We start from the raw sequence: 15256 nt of genomic DNA on the forward strand, positions 1-15256 counted from the left end.
ATATTCACCGAAGGAACAAGGAAAGTGAAGTGTCTTTATTTTCATGTATTTATGGCCAAGAAACTTAAATTTGATGTTATAAATGTATTTAATAAAGGAAATTAAAGGAAACATACGACTACCGAGAGAAACGTAAGCTCAGAAGAGGCCTTGAGGGAATTCATTTATGAAATCTACGACCAAAATTACATAGGAAATGATACCTCACATGATGAGACAGAATGAGCATTTTAAAATACCGATTTCCCGGACCCTCTTATTACGGCCGCCATTTTCAATTTTAACTTTTTTGAGGGATATTCCGGGGTCGGGCCATTTTTAACTTTTAGGAAGTTGTTCAGGGGGACCTACTGATGACGATTACATAGGGAAAGTTTGTTACGCAATTTTTCCCGGTCAAACCGCACTTTCCCCCTACTATTATAGCACGATCCTGCTTCTCGAGTCGTACACTTTTTGGAGGATTGTGCAAAATAGTTGGAACTTTTTTTGAAACTGAGGAAGTTCTGATGACATTTGCATCCTCAACACTTGCCTACAGTTCATTTATACCCTCTTTCGACTTATTTTCGTGAAAAATGAGTCTTTTAAACCTCTACTTAGTAAGACCTCGGAAATTCTGAGGACCAAAAAAATAAATACCGAGTTTAGTTTTTCTAGTTCAATTTGATTTTTATCGGTTACAAAGACGTCCTCCTAGTGTAAAATTTCATCCTCTACAAGTCGAGTTCTTTGACATTTTTCTCGTAAACGCATGATTTCAGCGTAAAATCGAGTTTTTTGTACGAAATCGAGGTCTAAACCAAAATATCATAATTTCATCACAAAATTGACCTTTGGCACCATTTAAAATGATTGGAATTGGCCCAAATTTTGGCAAACATGTTTTTTTACCAAACGTCATCGATTGCCGCCTGGGGAGCGGAACATTTCAGACTTTCATTGTTTTTGACGCACCCTAAGGGTGCCCCACCCGTGAGTCGAACTTTTCAAAGGGCACTCCTCCTTTTTTATTTCAGAAATCAATTCTTCGCAAAAAAACAAGCCGCACTGTCCAGAACGAATGTAAATCGGACAATTTTTTAGTGATTGGCAGAGGTTGGAAACATTTTTTTCATGCTCTTTTCAAAAATTCCCCACGCCCAATGGAATTGCCGTATCAAACCAAACTTTCCGCGAAAAAAATTCTTAAGCATTGCACTTCCGATAAAATAAAAGCAATAACCAAAAATTTGCTCTACTCAAAATCTGGGGCACGCGGAGCCCTTCTTTGCGACATTAGTATTCATTTTACCGGAAATTTCCGAGGGGCGCTCATCGGGAGCGAGTGGCAAGTTTTAAACAAGAATTATTATTCTATTCTCTGAAGCATAAGAAACCGTGTCCATGAAGAAACAGCTAAGTAGAAAAACAAATTGATTAGCTTTTTTTGTGATAGGTTTTCATGATTTGAGTCGAACCTTGATACTCTTACTTCTGAGGACGCTGTTTTTCCGCCGTGCGTTGTTTTTCTACTGAGCTGTTTCTCCATGGAAACGGTTTCGTATGCTTCAGAGAAAAGAATAATAATTCTTGTCTAAAACTTACTACTCGCTCCCGATAAGCGCCCCTCGGAAATTTTCGGTAAAACGAATACTAATGTCGCAAAGAAGGGCTCCGCGTGCCCCAGATTTCGAGTACGGCAGATTTTTTTTTACTTTTTTTTATCGAAAATGCACTGTTTAAGAATTTTTTTTGGTGGAGAGTTTGATTTGATACGGCAAGTCCATCGGGCGTGGGGAATTTTTGAAAAGAGCATGAAGAAAATTTTTCAACCTCTGCCAATCACTGAAAAATTGTCCGATTTACATTCGGTTTGGACAACGTGGCTTGTTTTTTTTTGCGTAGAATTGATTTCTGAAATAGCAAAGTAGGGGTGCCATTTGAAAAGTTTGACTTACGGGTGGGGCACCCCCCGCCCCGCACCCCTCCCGCGGTTTGGGAGAATGTCAAATACGCAAAAAGGTGTCCCCCTCGATATAAACGAACACGTATTTTACCGTTTTTCGGAATTCCGACACGTTCGGCAGATATTCAAGGTGGCTCCTTTTTCGTGAGACACCTTGTATGAAACATTTAGCAAAATCCAGGTGGGGCCGGGAGAGGCCTAAAACGATACTCCTCCTTTGAAACTTGACGGATTTTCCAAAGTCTACAGTAGCAACTTTTTGGTCCTTCCAAAATTTTTGGGGGCGGGGGGCAACTTTCGTTTTTCAAATGGCAACCTCCCCTTCTATCACCGCATTCCAAAGGCAATATAAAAGAAAATATTTGGTGCAAATCGTAGATCAAAATGTTGATTTTTCACAAAATGGCGGCCGGTCGAAGTTCAAAATAACGGAAATTCCGCGTCTCCGTATTTATTGACGGATTGTGATGTAACCTGGTGTACAGGCGTTTTTGAGACGTGAAACACGATTCTTGCAATAGTTTTCCGGGAAATTCAGTCCTTTTCAAAATAATGGCGATCCAAATGGTGACCTAGAGCGGGAAGTGGATGTTTAGGCTGCTTATCGGTGGATTTGCATGGAACTTGGTAACTGGGGGTTGTGTAACGGCACGAGGAAGGCGAATCCTTCATTGCGTTCTTACAATTCTGAAAAACTTCAATATGGCGGCGGAAAAATGGTGAGAACTTAGTGTTACGGACGTTAATTCCCATCGACGTGGATTCGCATGAAACTCGGCCGCCATTTTGAAAGTAATTAGCATTACCAAAATTTAATGCCAAAGATTAATTTTTTTTGGAGCCAGAAATCACCAGGGCAACCGACCCTCATGCGAATCTATCAGTAAAGTCCGTAATACTAAGTTCCCGCCATTTCTCCGCCGCCAAATTAAGGGTTTTCAAAATTTTAAGAATTCAATGAAGTCTTTCTCGTACCAAAATACCCCCAGATACTAAGTTTCATGCAAATCCATCGATAAGCAGCCCATATATCCACTCTTCGCTGTAGGTCGCCTTTTTGACCACCACCATTTTGAAAAGGACTGAATTTCCCGGAAAATCATTGTCAGAATTGTTTTTCACGTCTCAAAGACGCCTGTACACCGGGTTACATACCAATCCGTCAATAAATACGGAGATACCAAATTTCCGTTATTTCGAACTCCGACCGGCCGCCATTTTGTGAAAAATCAACATTTTGACCTACAATTTGCGCCAAATCTTTTCTTTTTTTATTGTCTTTTGAATGAGGTAACGGAAAGAGGGGTTGCCACTTGAAAAATGAAAGTTACCCTCCCTCCCCTGTAGAGGGGGACATAGGATGCGTCAAGAAAAAATGAAAGTTTGAAATGTTCCGCTCCCCAGGCGGCAATCGATCGAAGTTTTGCCAAAATTTGGGCAAATTTTAATCATTTTAAATGGTGCCAAAGGTCAATTTTTGGATGAAATTCTGATCATTAGGTTTAGACCTTGGTTTTGTACAAAAAACTCGATTTTACGCTGAAACCGTGCGTTTGAGACAAAATTGCCAGAGAATTAAAGTTGTTGAGGATGCAATTTAACTCAAAAAAAATTTTTTGTACCCAATGTAAATCTAATTAAACTAGATAAACTCACCTCAGTATTTATTTTTTGATCCTCAAGACTTCTGAGGCCTTACAAAGTACCGACATAGAAGACTCATTTCTCACCAAAATGACTCGAAAACGGGTATAAACGAACTCAAGGCACATGCCAAAGATACAAATGTCATCAGAACTTCCTCAGTTTCAAAATGGGGCCCCACTCTTTTGCACAATCCTCCAAAAAGTGTACGACTCGAAAAGCAGGATCCTGCTATCGTAAAGGAGAAGTACGATTTGATCCGGAACAAATTACGTAACAAACTTTTCGTATGTAAACGTCATCAGAAGGTCCTCCTGAAAAACTTCCGAAAAGTAAAAATGGTCCGACCCTGGTACACCCCTCAAAGTACCCCCTCAAGTACCCCCTTTATTGCAATATGGCAGCCATAATCAGGGGGTCCAGGATTTCAGTAATTTAAAATGTTCTTTCAGTGTCAGGTAAGGTATCATTTCCTATGTAATTTTGGTCGTAAATTGCATGTGTAAACTCAAAATGGCGGTCAAGGAGTGCACCCCAAATCAAAGATGGCGGCCAAATGTGAAAGACAGGAGATTACATTTTTTTTATCCATGGAACGCATGGTATGTGATGAAATGGGGATTTTTACGTTTTAAAGTGGTTCGACTGAGGTTAGGATCGCACCCACCTCGTGAGGAGGCTCCTAGCGTTCCACTGGCACACAAAGAACGGGCTGGACTGCGCCAGTTGACCGGGATGAAAAATTGAGGTGTTTCTTCGCGATCCTCTTTCGTTGCGATCCTCTGCGGTTTGGATGAGAAAAAAAAGCTCTAACAAATCCGCTACTATGCTCATCGCCCGTCTTGAAATCGCATGTCAACTAGTGTTTAAATCTCTTTAAAACTTTTAGGAGCCATCGTGGCCAGCAAGTTGAAAAATTAGGAGCCAAAATGGTTTTTCGGTTTTTTCTCAGAAATTATTACGAAGATTTTATCGTTACAGTATTGCTCGGAATGTTAGTTATGGTTTAATTGTCGGGACAGCAGAATTTTTTCCAATTGCTATCGCATATTACAGGGATATTTCTGATATCCACGCATGGTTCTTTACGTGTCAATTTTGGCCGCGGCTTTAATTTTGTAGACGCCAAAGCCGAATATTCAGGTGCTTACGGCGCATGGCGCTTGTGGGATTTAAACACTAATTTCAACGTAAATTTCAACCTACACCTCGTTCATGCGGAATGTGAAAACTTAGTCTTCAGTGTAAAATGAGATTTCTAATACAAATGTCGAAAACCTACATTTCGTTGATTCCGCAAGGTTTATGCCGTGTTTTGAACCTTCGGTTTTGATTGAAGTGAAGTTTTGAGCATCGCCTAAACATACCCACATACGCCCATGCCGTTAAGCCTACAGTATAAGTACTTATAAATTATTAGAAAGAGTTTGATAATCAAAAAATCATCACACTATTTAAATGAATAATCATGACAGAGTCATGGTGCTGATACGATACACTCACCTAAAATACTAATTCCTGCGCGGTATAAAATCAAACTGCTGAACAGCAGGAACGAAAGATGTAAGTGAAGGAGAAACAATGTTGACCCTCATCTGCTATCACTCTGAGTCAATGATGGACATGCATTTTAACTTCGAATACGAACGCTTACTTAAATGTACCTTAGTGAATCTTCCAGAGAGGATTGAGAGAAAAACATGACCAATGAGAAGTTAAAAATATGAGGAGTGGGGGTAAGGTGAATTTGCAGACTGCGTCCAAGGTGAAACAATTGTGGCTCACCCTTGCTGCCCGGTGTGGCGTGAAGAGGGATTTCCTATATATCTCACATGCATTAGTATAGGAAAAAACAACTTATCCCCTTTTTTTTGGGCTGCAGGGAAATTTTTTTCCGAATTTTATTTTTTAGACCTACTCCGACGGTTCTCAGCTTCATTCTTGCATAGTTTGAAGGAGATGGCTTCAACAGTATTTTGCGGAGTGTTGATGATTTTTGGAGAGGGACCTTTTATTTATTTAAAATACCATATATATCGACGGTGTAGGTCGGCAATCTTATAGCTTGGTTTGCGACATCGTAGACTTCCTGTTGTACTTTATTTTTTTAAACGGAAAACTACTCAACGGCAATTCTTTAAAACTGCCATGATTTTTCTTCTCTGTTCAAAGAAAATTCTGCAAAAACTTCAAGGAATGATGTCAATTTGTTCTTTGAAAAAATTACATAGAGGCGGAGATTTTTATACATCGCAAACGAGATATGTGATTGCGGACGTAAGCCGTCGATTTGCAGTTTCCAAAGCTGGAAGACCTAATGAGCATAGGTTCTGGCATAGTAAATAATTAAAATATTGATTGTTATATGTAAAAAGAAACAACAAAAAGTCGATATGGGCCCTGCCCCTAGTCAATGAAATAGCGTGCTACTTACTTGTTTTTCAGGATACCAGTTAAAACATAGTCGTGTGTTAAATTGCTAATAGATCAGTACCTCTAATTGAGTTGAGTCATTGCACAAGGTTTTTATATGTAAGCGAGACAGGTAAGAGCTTGTGAGTTAGGCGCTTGCAGTGAAGCAGCTTTGTATGCAGATCTAATGATCTTATCCACATTTCTGTCAGTAAATGTTTGAGTTCAGTTTACCACAAAGTCGGTCACTGGATATCCTCAGGTTTTTTCTTTCCTTTTATACTTTTCTAATGGTTTATTTCATGATTAGTGCAACAATTACAATCGATGGCCTACTCTGGTAAGAAATCTCGGATAATTGACTTAGATGTAGTATATGTTAGAAAGTAGTCCCTCCACGCTATGCCTGTATGTTCTGCTTTAGACTCTGGTTCTGGTGTGATGAAATTTTTCATTGATAGTTCCATTGGAAAAACTTGGAGAAAACACATAAGAAGTACATTTTAAGGTTACAATAGGTCGTCAAGGTCTGTCCATCCAGTCTAAAAACTTTCTTTGATGCAGGAAGTCAATGCTAGTTATCTAAGCTCCAAGTGGATCCTCAGATAGTTTCTGAATCATGCTAGCCACCATTGCCTTCCTTTAAGCTAAATCGGCAATGGAGCTGAATTGAATTAATGATAAAAACATTATTCAAGCTGTAGACGAACCACCAAGGAATATTTATAGAAAAAATAATTTCTTTAAATCTAAAAATTAAGTAAAAAGTACCCCGATGACTTTACTGCTGATATCTTCGCATCCAAGAGCAGTTGCAGTGGTCGGATGCTCAAGTATTACAGGCAAATGTTTTGTTCAGTTTTCAACAGTAAGTCATACGCAATAACAAAACCAGCATATCTGTCTTTACATAAAAATTGTTTCGAAATTTGGGAAGAGTATTTCTGACTGTTTCTCAAGGTTTCAAGGGACAATTTTTGTTTAACGATGGTCTAATTTTAAGTGCGAAACCACATATCATTATTGCGGTGTTTCAAACTTTCTGTTCATATTTTATTTTGTGGAATAGAAAGAATCGTACTCCAAAAGAATCTTGAGTACCCATATAAGACAGAGTTTGGCCATTTCTGTGACGGTTTCTCATCGGTCGTGAGAAAATAAGCTTACACGATGTTCTTACGGTGGTAAATTAACAAACAAGATGGCTGTTATTAGCATGTGAGTTTGAGGTTATGCGCACTTAATGTCTTCGGGTGATGGAGGCTATTTTCAATTTTCATAGTCTTTTTCAGGTGTTTTTCGTCGTACTCTAGTCTTTGGAAGAGAGATAAATAAATTTAATACTATACAACATGCAGAAGATTACGTTCCAATTTTGAAAATGGGTGACTTTTCGACCACTTCAACACTGCATCTTAGAAAATCACTGGAAATTAAAATATGCATGTATCCAAGTGCACTCATGCAATATATTCAAAATGTGTTCTCCTGCTTATCAAGTTCAAATGAATTTCCTTTAAAATTGATGAGAAGTCCTCGTGTACTATTGGCTGGGCCACTGATACAATAAGTCGCAATTCGGAGGCTCTTGTCTTGCATTGCTATTGAAGTATAGCGTGCTGCAAAATAGGAACACATGCTTCCACTTGAAATTGGGAGCAAAAAATGAAGAATAAATTGTTACTTCCGTGCAATTGAAATTTTTATGTAACTTAAGCTTCTTGTTAATGATACTGTGCGTCGCCATCTTAAATGTTTATTCAAGGCTGTAAGAGCATCATGAAGCTTTAAAAGTAGTAGACCAATCAAATAGCGGCACAGTTTTCCTGTACCAAAAAGATACGAATGGTCTTACTCTGTCTTATAAAGCACTCTAAAAGAATCCACCTGTAAAGCTTGAAAAAGATGTGTGAAAAAACGGTCAAAAATGCCTCAACGCATTTTCGAATTTTGAACGCTTGACGTGATAAAGTATCTCCGGAGATGCCTTAAACGGATCGCGGCTTCGGTTAGAAACGCCAGGTTGGGATGTTGCCATTTTTCAAAGTGAAAAACTTCAAAAATTCATAACTACTCTGCATCTCAACCTATTTCAATGAACTTTTTTTTAAAAATGTTTCTCTTTAATAGAACTTTCGAATAGTGTACATGGGTTACTTGAGTTCACTCGGCATTGAGCGGCACTTGCGCAGTTTTAGTTAAACACATAAATTTGGTTTTCATGTCACTGCAAATTTGGAGTCCACTGAATTCGAACAAAAATCAGTCGAAATGAAAGTTCAGTCTTTCACCTTCCAAACGAGCACAAAATCGTCCGGGAGAAACGTCCAGTTTCTGAGATATGGCTGCCCACAATGGGCCTGTTGCAAACTTTTGCTAGAGCAAAAATAAGAGTTGTTTCTTATAGATAATGCCTCAAAAATCACGATGAGCGCATCGGCAAAGTCTGTAATGCACTCATAACTTCACAGTCTGCGTAAGAAATTTGCGGTTTTTTGAGCTTCCTGCTTCAAAAACGATACTACGGCACAGGTGAACATTTTGTAAGAGGAGTCGTTCAATCGTCGGCAATAATCATCATGGCCGACGCCAATCCGTCAAAACACGTTTGATGGGACGAGATAACACCTGAACTGGATTAGACCAGATAACAATTGGTGTGTTAACGTTCATATTTTCCACGCCCGAATTGATTGACCTTGAACTCTCCTCGAACTAAGCGCGGAACTGCGCGCAAGCGTCGGCCATGATGAATATCGCCGACGATGGAGCGACTCCTCCAACAAAATGTTCACCTGTGCCGTAGTATCGTTTTTGAAGCGGGAAGCTTAAAAAAACGCAAATTTCTTACGCAGATTGTGAAGTTATGAGTGCATTTCAGACTTTGCCGATGCGCTCATCGTGATTTTTGAGGCATTATCTACAAGAAACAACTCTTATTTTTGCTCTAGCAAAAGTTTGCAACAGGCCCATTGGTTCAGGTCGTTTATACGCGATTGGGAACCACTGAAAGGACTTTAAGGCGTTCACTTGATCGTTCAGCAGGGCTTTCTTATGATCCAATTATTATAAGGAGCAGTCAGACATCTGAAGTGGACCAGTTTTTTTGAGCTTCGGTTTCCGGATTGTGATGTTGCCATTTTTTGAACTGAAAATCCTCAAAAATTCACTTGAACGGATTTCAATGAACTTTTATTTATAAATTTCACTCTTAAATAGAACTTTTTAGTCGTGTAGAGGTTAATGCGTTTACTCAGCACTGTGCAGCACTTGCCCGGTACTTTGTAGGAATTTTCTAATGGACCGTTAAAACTGCGTAAGTGCCGAGTTAACTCAAATAATTATACACAATTAGAAAGCTCTATTTGAGGGAAACATTTTTAAAAATTTTCATTAAAATCGGTTGTTATGAAGAGGAGTTATGTATTTTTAATGGTTCTTCACTTTAAAATATGGCAACGTCGTAACTCAGCGTTTCTAAGCAAACCGCGACCAGTTTAAGGTGTTCTATGAGATACTTTATCACATGAAGCGTTCAAAATTCGAAAATGCGTTGAGGCATTTTTGACTGTTTTTTCACACACTTTTTTTATATAGGGTTATCCAAAAGTGCGGGACCCCCCTTATAACTTTTGCACTAAAAATATCAGAGATTAAAAATTTGGGAAACGTTCCTTGTTCAAAGAGGACTCCTTTTTAGCGTATCCAAAATTTCGGGGGCGGCTTCCGTAAGGGGGGGGGGAGGCGACACTAACTTTTTTTTTTGCTCAAAGAGAACCCCAAACTTGCGATACATTATTCTAAAGGGCTTAAAAAAGAAAATTTTTGGCGCAAATCAATTGTCAATATCTCAATTTATAACTAAATGGCGGGTTACCTCAAAGTCCGCCCCCTCCCCCCCACATAACTTTTGAACAAAAAATGCCAGGGACTCGGAATTTGGGGAATGTTCACAGGTCAAAGGGAAGTACCTTTGGGTAATTGGATAAAAAAAGAAATCATTTGGCGAAAACTGATTGTCGGCATCTTAATTTTTAACAAAATGGCGGCTAAAGAATGACGCAAAATGCGTTTTGGGCTCTTTACCGACGGATTCGCTTGAAACTTGGTTTTTGCAAATCCGAGATTGGATTTGTTTTTCTCGCACCCGAAAACCCCTGGTAACCACGTTCCATGCGTTCCATCGGCCCCCCCCCATAGGGGGACCGCCCCCCGAAATTTTGGGCACGCTCAGAAGTAGTTTCCTTTGACCTAGGAACATTCCCCGAATTTCGAATCCTCATCATTTCTTGTTAGGAAGCTATATGGGGGGTCCCGGACTTATGGATAACCCTATACAGGGTGATCCAAAAGTCCCTTCCACCCCCTCTAACTTTTTACCTGATTGAGGTAAAGATTTGAAACTTGGGGGATGTCCCTAGGTCAAAGGAAGCTACTTTTTTGCCCCCCCCCCCCAAGACTTTCAGGGGCCCCCTTGGGAAGGCAACGGACCCCAACTTTTAATTTTCAAATGGGAAGACCCCCTGTGTGATAGCTCGTTTGAAAGAGCATAAAAAAAGAAAACTTTTCGCAAAACCCTAAGTCGATACCTCAAATCGTTACAAAATGGCGGCCGGTTAAAGTTCAAAATGGCCGAAAACTCACACCGGTTACTTGTCGATGGATTTGCCCGAAAATCGATATCTGGAGGTATTTTGACACGAAAAAACGAATTTGACGTTAGATTTTCAAAGAAACCAAAATTTTCCAAATGGCCACTGGCTAAGTTCAAAATGACCAAAAATTGGTTTTTCTTAGAAATCTAAGTTCAAATGTGTTAATCTTTTGCCAAAATACCCTCAAATTCCAAGTTTTAGGCAAATCAATTGGCTGAAAACCGAGGTGGCAATTTTCGACCATTTTGAACTTTAACCGGCGCGGCGGCCATTCTAGAAATCTCGGTTTCTTTGGAAATCTAACGTCAAATTCGTTTTTTCGTGTCAAAATACCTCTAGATACCGATTTTTCGCGCAAATCTATCGACAAGTAACCGGTGTGAGTTTCCGGCCATTTTGAACTTTAACCAACCGCCATTTTGAAACGGTTTGAGGTACCGACTTGGGGTTCTGCGAAAAGTTTTCTTTTTTCATGCTCTTTCAAACGAGCTATCACACAGGGGGTCTTCCCATTTGAAAATTAAAAGTTGGGGTCCGTTGCCTCCCCAAGGGGGCCCCTGAAAGTCTTAGGGGGGGGGGGGGGCAAAAAAGTAGCTTCCTTTGACCTAGGGACATCCCCCAAGTTTCAAATCTTTACCTCAATCAGGTAAAAAGTTAGAGGGGGTGGAAGGGACTTTTGGATCACCCTGTATACAGGGTTATTCAAAAGTTACGCACCACTGGCCAGAACTTAAGTTCTGATTACAATGTCGACTTGCGATTTGTGGAGTCCCTCCTTATATCGAAGGGGAAACACGTCCCTCAAGTGAGCGGCAGTCCCTGTATTGCAGTCCTCCGACTGGTAGCAACATTTCAAGGGTCCCCGTCAAGTTGGACATGAGTTTCGGGCATCATTTTTGGCGAATTTCCCGGTTTTGACCAGCTGCATAACAAAAAATGAGGGGAACAGCGGGGGTTTTATGGATGTTTCCGTCTCTAAAGTGGGTGGCAGTCCCTGTATTGCAGTCCTCCGACTGGTCGCAACGTTTCCCGGGTCCTCGCTTAGTCGGACGTTACTTTCAGGCATCATTTCTGGCGGATTTCCCGGTTTTTCCCCGCTCGGCCACGAACAATGAGGGGGGCAACGGGGTTTTTATGGATGATTTCGATTCTCAAGAGGGCGGAAGTCCCTGAATGGGATCCTCTGACTGGTCGCAACTTTTGAAGGGTCCTCGTCATTTTGGACATCATTTCCGGCGAATTTCCCGGTTTTTACCAGCTCCGCAACGAAAAATGAGGGGGGCAGCGGGGGTTTTATGGATGTTTCCGTCCCTAAAGTGAGCGGCAGTCTCTGTATTGCAGTCCTCCGACTGGTCGCAACGGTTCAAGGGTCCTCGTCAAGTTGGACAGTAGTTTCGGGCATTATTTCTGCCGAATTTCTCGGTTTTTTCCCGCTCCACAACCAAAAATGAGGGGAGGCAGGGGTTTAAGACTTTTGAAAACTCTTTTAATTCACAGGCTGCGTCCGCGTTAACATTGGCAAAAAATTGCACTAGGACTTGATGCTAAGTTTGAAGCTCTTTTGTGACTTTGTGTCTAATGAAATTTTTCATTGCAGCAGGCCAATCCTCAATAGGGGGGTTGTGGCAGCTCGGGGGAAAAATGGAGATTTTGGTATCAGACTTGGAGTTTTCGAGGACTCTTCGAAAAAAGAAACGGTGCAGCCAAGAGCCGCCGAACCTACTCTAAAAAATGAAGGTACGGACCCCCTAAATAACCTTTGGACCCCCCTAATTTTTGATGGGGGGGGGGGGGGTCGGATCGACTTCTTACCATCGTGCGCTAATAATTTTCTTTTTTTATGCTCTTTCTAACGATGTATCACATGATGGGGGTTCCCATTTGATATTTTTGAATTGCCCCCTGCTCCCCTTCCCCTGGAGGGGGGATTGAGAACTGGAAAGTACCTCAAAAAGTTTCCCCCTCGATATGAGGAAGGACGCCACAAACCGTAAGTCGATATCGTAATTAGAACTGAAGTTATGGCCAGTGGTGCGTAACTTTTGAATAACCCTTTAGAATATTCTGCTGTTAGAGAAGAAAAATCAGGGAAGTTTTCAAAAATGTACGTTGACTATTTGTCCATAGAAAAAATAAAGTATGACAAAAACTCTACAGTGTTCTGCTCGCAAACAGAGATTTTTGGTTTCACACTTTGGCCATGACAAACAATAGCTATTCCTTAATAGTGTATAAAGAGAGGCATGTTGGATTTTCTGAAATAATCTCCATAATAACTCAAATTAATAGAGTATCAGAGTGGTGGTAAGATGACGCTTTAAATACTGAGGTTTCACCCTAAGCTCTTATCAGTTCCCACTATTTTTAATATTTGTAACAGATAATCACTTAGCTATATCATGAACTCTCAGGAGAATCAAATATTCGAGGGAGGTCAATAAAGGGCTCATGACGTTTTTTCATTCATCAGCTTTCTCCTTATATGTGTATGTGTATTTTTCATTCAGTATTTTAAATGTCTCATCTCCAAAGGTACCTATACTTTTATGATTACTAGGTATGATCCAAAGACTGTCTTAAAAGTTCCAAGATTGATGTTGCAATTCCTGAACTAATTGTAAGAAACCCAGCTACGGAGCTAACATTGGTCTCATTTTAAAGCTTATATCCTTCTTCATTGATTGAAATCAAAATCATCTCATTTGCTCAAAAACTGACAAAGTTATGCGGTTTAAAGCAGAGAGAGTAAATTTGCCGACTACAGGGTTTTAATTGATAATTAAATGTTACCAAAAAGTTTAAGTATCAATTCTATAGTATCACTTCCGTTCATGATGTCAGCCTACTATTTGAAGTATGTGCCATCATGACTGATACATTTTGGCATCCTTTCCCGCCGAATCTGCATCATTGTCCTCTAAAATGCTTCTTTCAAAATATTCTTTGAGTTGACAGCTGCCACAATTTCCTCCTTAGTGAAGGATTAAAAGCAGCAAATTGTTATTTGCATTTTGGAAAAATCCAAAAACTGGTAGGTACTTCCATCATGAGCGAAATGTTCGTTCAAAACGCACACATCATTAACATGAAAGAGGGAGGATTCCATTCCATTCCATTTTTTATTGAAGTGGGGGCCGGGGACGGTAAGAGAAATTTCAGTTCGAAGTGGAAGTAGCGCGCCTTCCTACCTCGCACTGAACCTTTCCCCTTCCATCAGATCGCCCCACCATTCTCCCACTCCCCCTCTCTGATCAGACCACGCTTTATACCATGTAGACGGTTGCTTGCTTCACCTATTGAGAGTCACCAAAAAATCTCGCGCATGCTTGGACGCTGCCCATTATTGCACGTTGCTAAAGTACAAAAATTATTAAACAACTTATCAGATTTTTATCATTAGGTCGTCCATAAAGTACGTAAATCACATTTTTTATAGAGTTTCCTTCCTCTGCTAGGTACCTTTGGGCCCGCTTCCCCCCCCCCCCCCCCCGGGAAAACTGATGATTTTGCGAGAATTGGTGTCGAAACAAATGAGCTAGTTCAGTAATTCGTAATTTTCGCATTTTTGGAAACTAGAGAGTGCACATAGTTCACAGGAATTTTTCCCGATTTTTTTAAGCAATATTAACCCACGAAATATGAGTCCAAAAGTCCGTATTTTGGGCTCCCATTTAAACGCGCGCCGCTTGGGCCATCTCAAAATGGCGCCCATTCTATCCGTCCGGCGATGGCCACACTTTTGACCTAGCGTGCCGGCGAGGTACTTCTGCATGCCTCTGCCGCGTGTGGGTCGTAAACAAACGAAGATTGATAACACCAAGGATCCAAACAACTCGAAATCTCTTAATTTTAATTAATTTAAATCCATTTTCGACTTCAACCAAGCATTTGGCAATAATATTCTCCATATTTTACAACCTAGACCCACGGCCTATCGGCTCATTTTAAGGTGCATTCTGAAAATCAGTTTTACAAGTCCAATGTCCAAACCCAGAATTTCCTCTTTTACTTTTTTTGGACCATTCTCTTTTCATTTTCGCCTCAAATTAAATGTTTTGCAGTTTCTTTGTCTTAAGTATGTAGTCCTGAATTCATTCAAGAGTTAGAAGTTCACCATTTATTTAGTATTATAGCCTTTTGACCTCTCAAGCTTCACCGATATGATCTCATGTGGTTCGAGGTTTCTTTGGCCCAAACCAAGTGATTACACATCTGATGTGTGTCTTATGGCTCTTCAAATTCGCAGTTTAGAACTAAATCAGAGACTACAGTTACTTAAGCCAGTTCTGCTCTCTTGTTCAATGTTTGTCATAAGTGTTTGTTCGTGTCTGTTCTTTGTAAATGACCACCGTAGTGCGTATACACAGTTATGCTGTCGGTACAGGTATTATTTCTTGTTTTCTACAGTCAGGACTTTCTCTTAAGCGCAATAATTTACCAAAGAAATTCACCGAGTTGCGTAAATAATTTGGTGTATAGATATTCTGTTAATATCTCCTTGCGGTGATGCAAAGTTTCTGAGATCTGTCGTAAGTGGGTTTTGCGGTTACATGTCAGTTTACCTACAAACCTTTGACCTACGTGACGTTTTACCTAC

The 15256-nt window shown here is 40.3% G+C and overlaps 1 protein-coding gene across 8 annotated transcripts in view; it reads left to right on the top strand.

Annotated features, from left to right (window-relative positions):
• Positions 1–15256, top strand: part of C3G (C3G guanyl-nucleotide exchange factor) — a 358778-nt gene that overhangs the window by 148198 nt on the left and 195324 nt on the right. For 6 of the 8 annotated variants that reach the window (XM_072297152.1, XM_072297154.1, XM_072297149.1 and 3 more), the window contains exon 9: positions 6315–6344. The exons of the other annotated variants lie outside the window; for them this stretch is intronic. In XM_072297152.1, the coding sequence (XP_072153253.1) occupies positions 6315–6344 (30 nt within the window). The remainder of the gene's footprint in view (positions 1–6314; positions 6345–15256) is intronic. 8 annotated transcript variants of the gene reach the window in all.

Source organism: Bemisia tabaci, chromosome 2, assembly GCF_918797505.1.
Source record: "Bemisia tabaci chromosome 2, PGI_BMITA_v3".
NCBI classification, from domain to species: Eukaryota; Metazoa; Arthropoda; class Insecta; order Hemiptera; family Aleyrodidae; genus Bemisia; species Bemisia tabaci.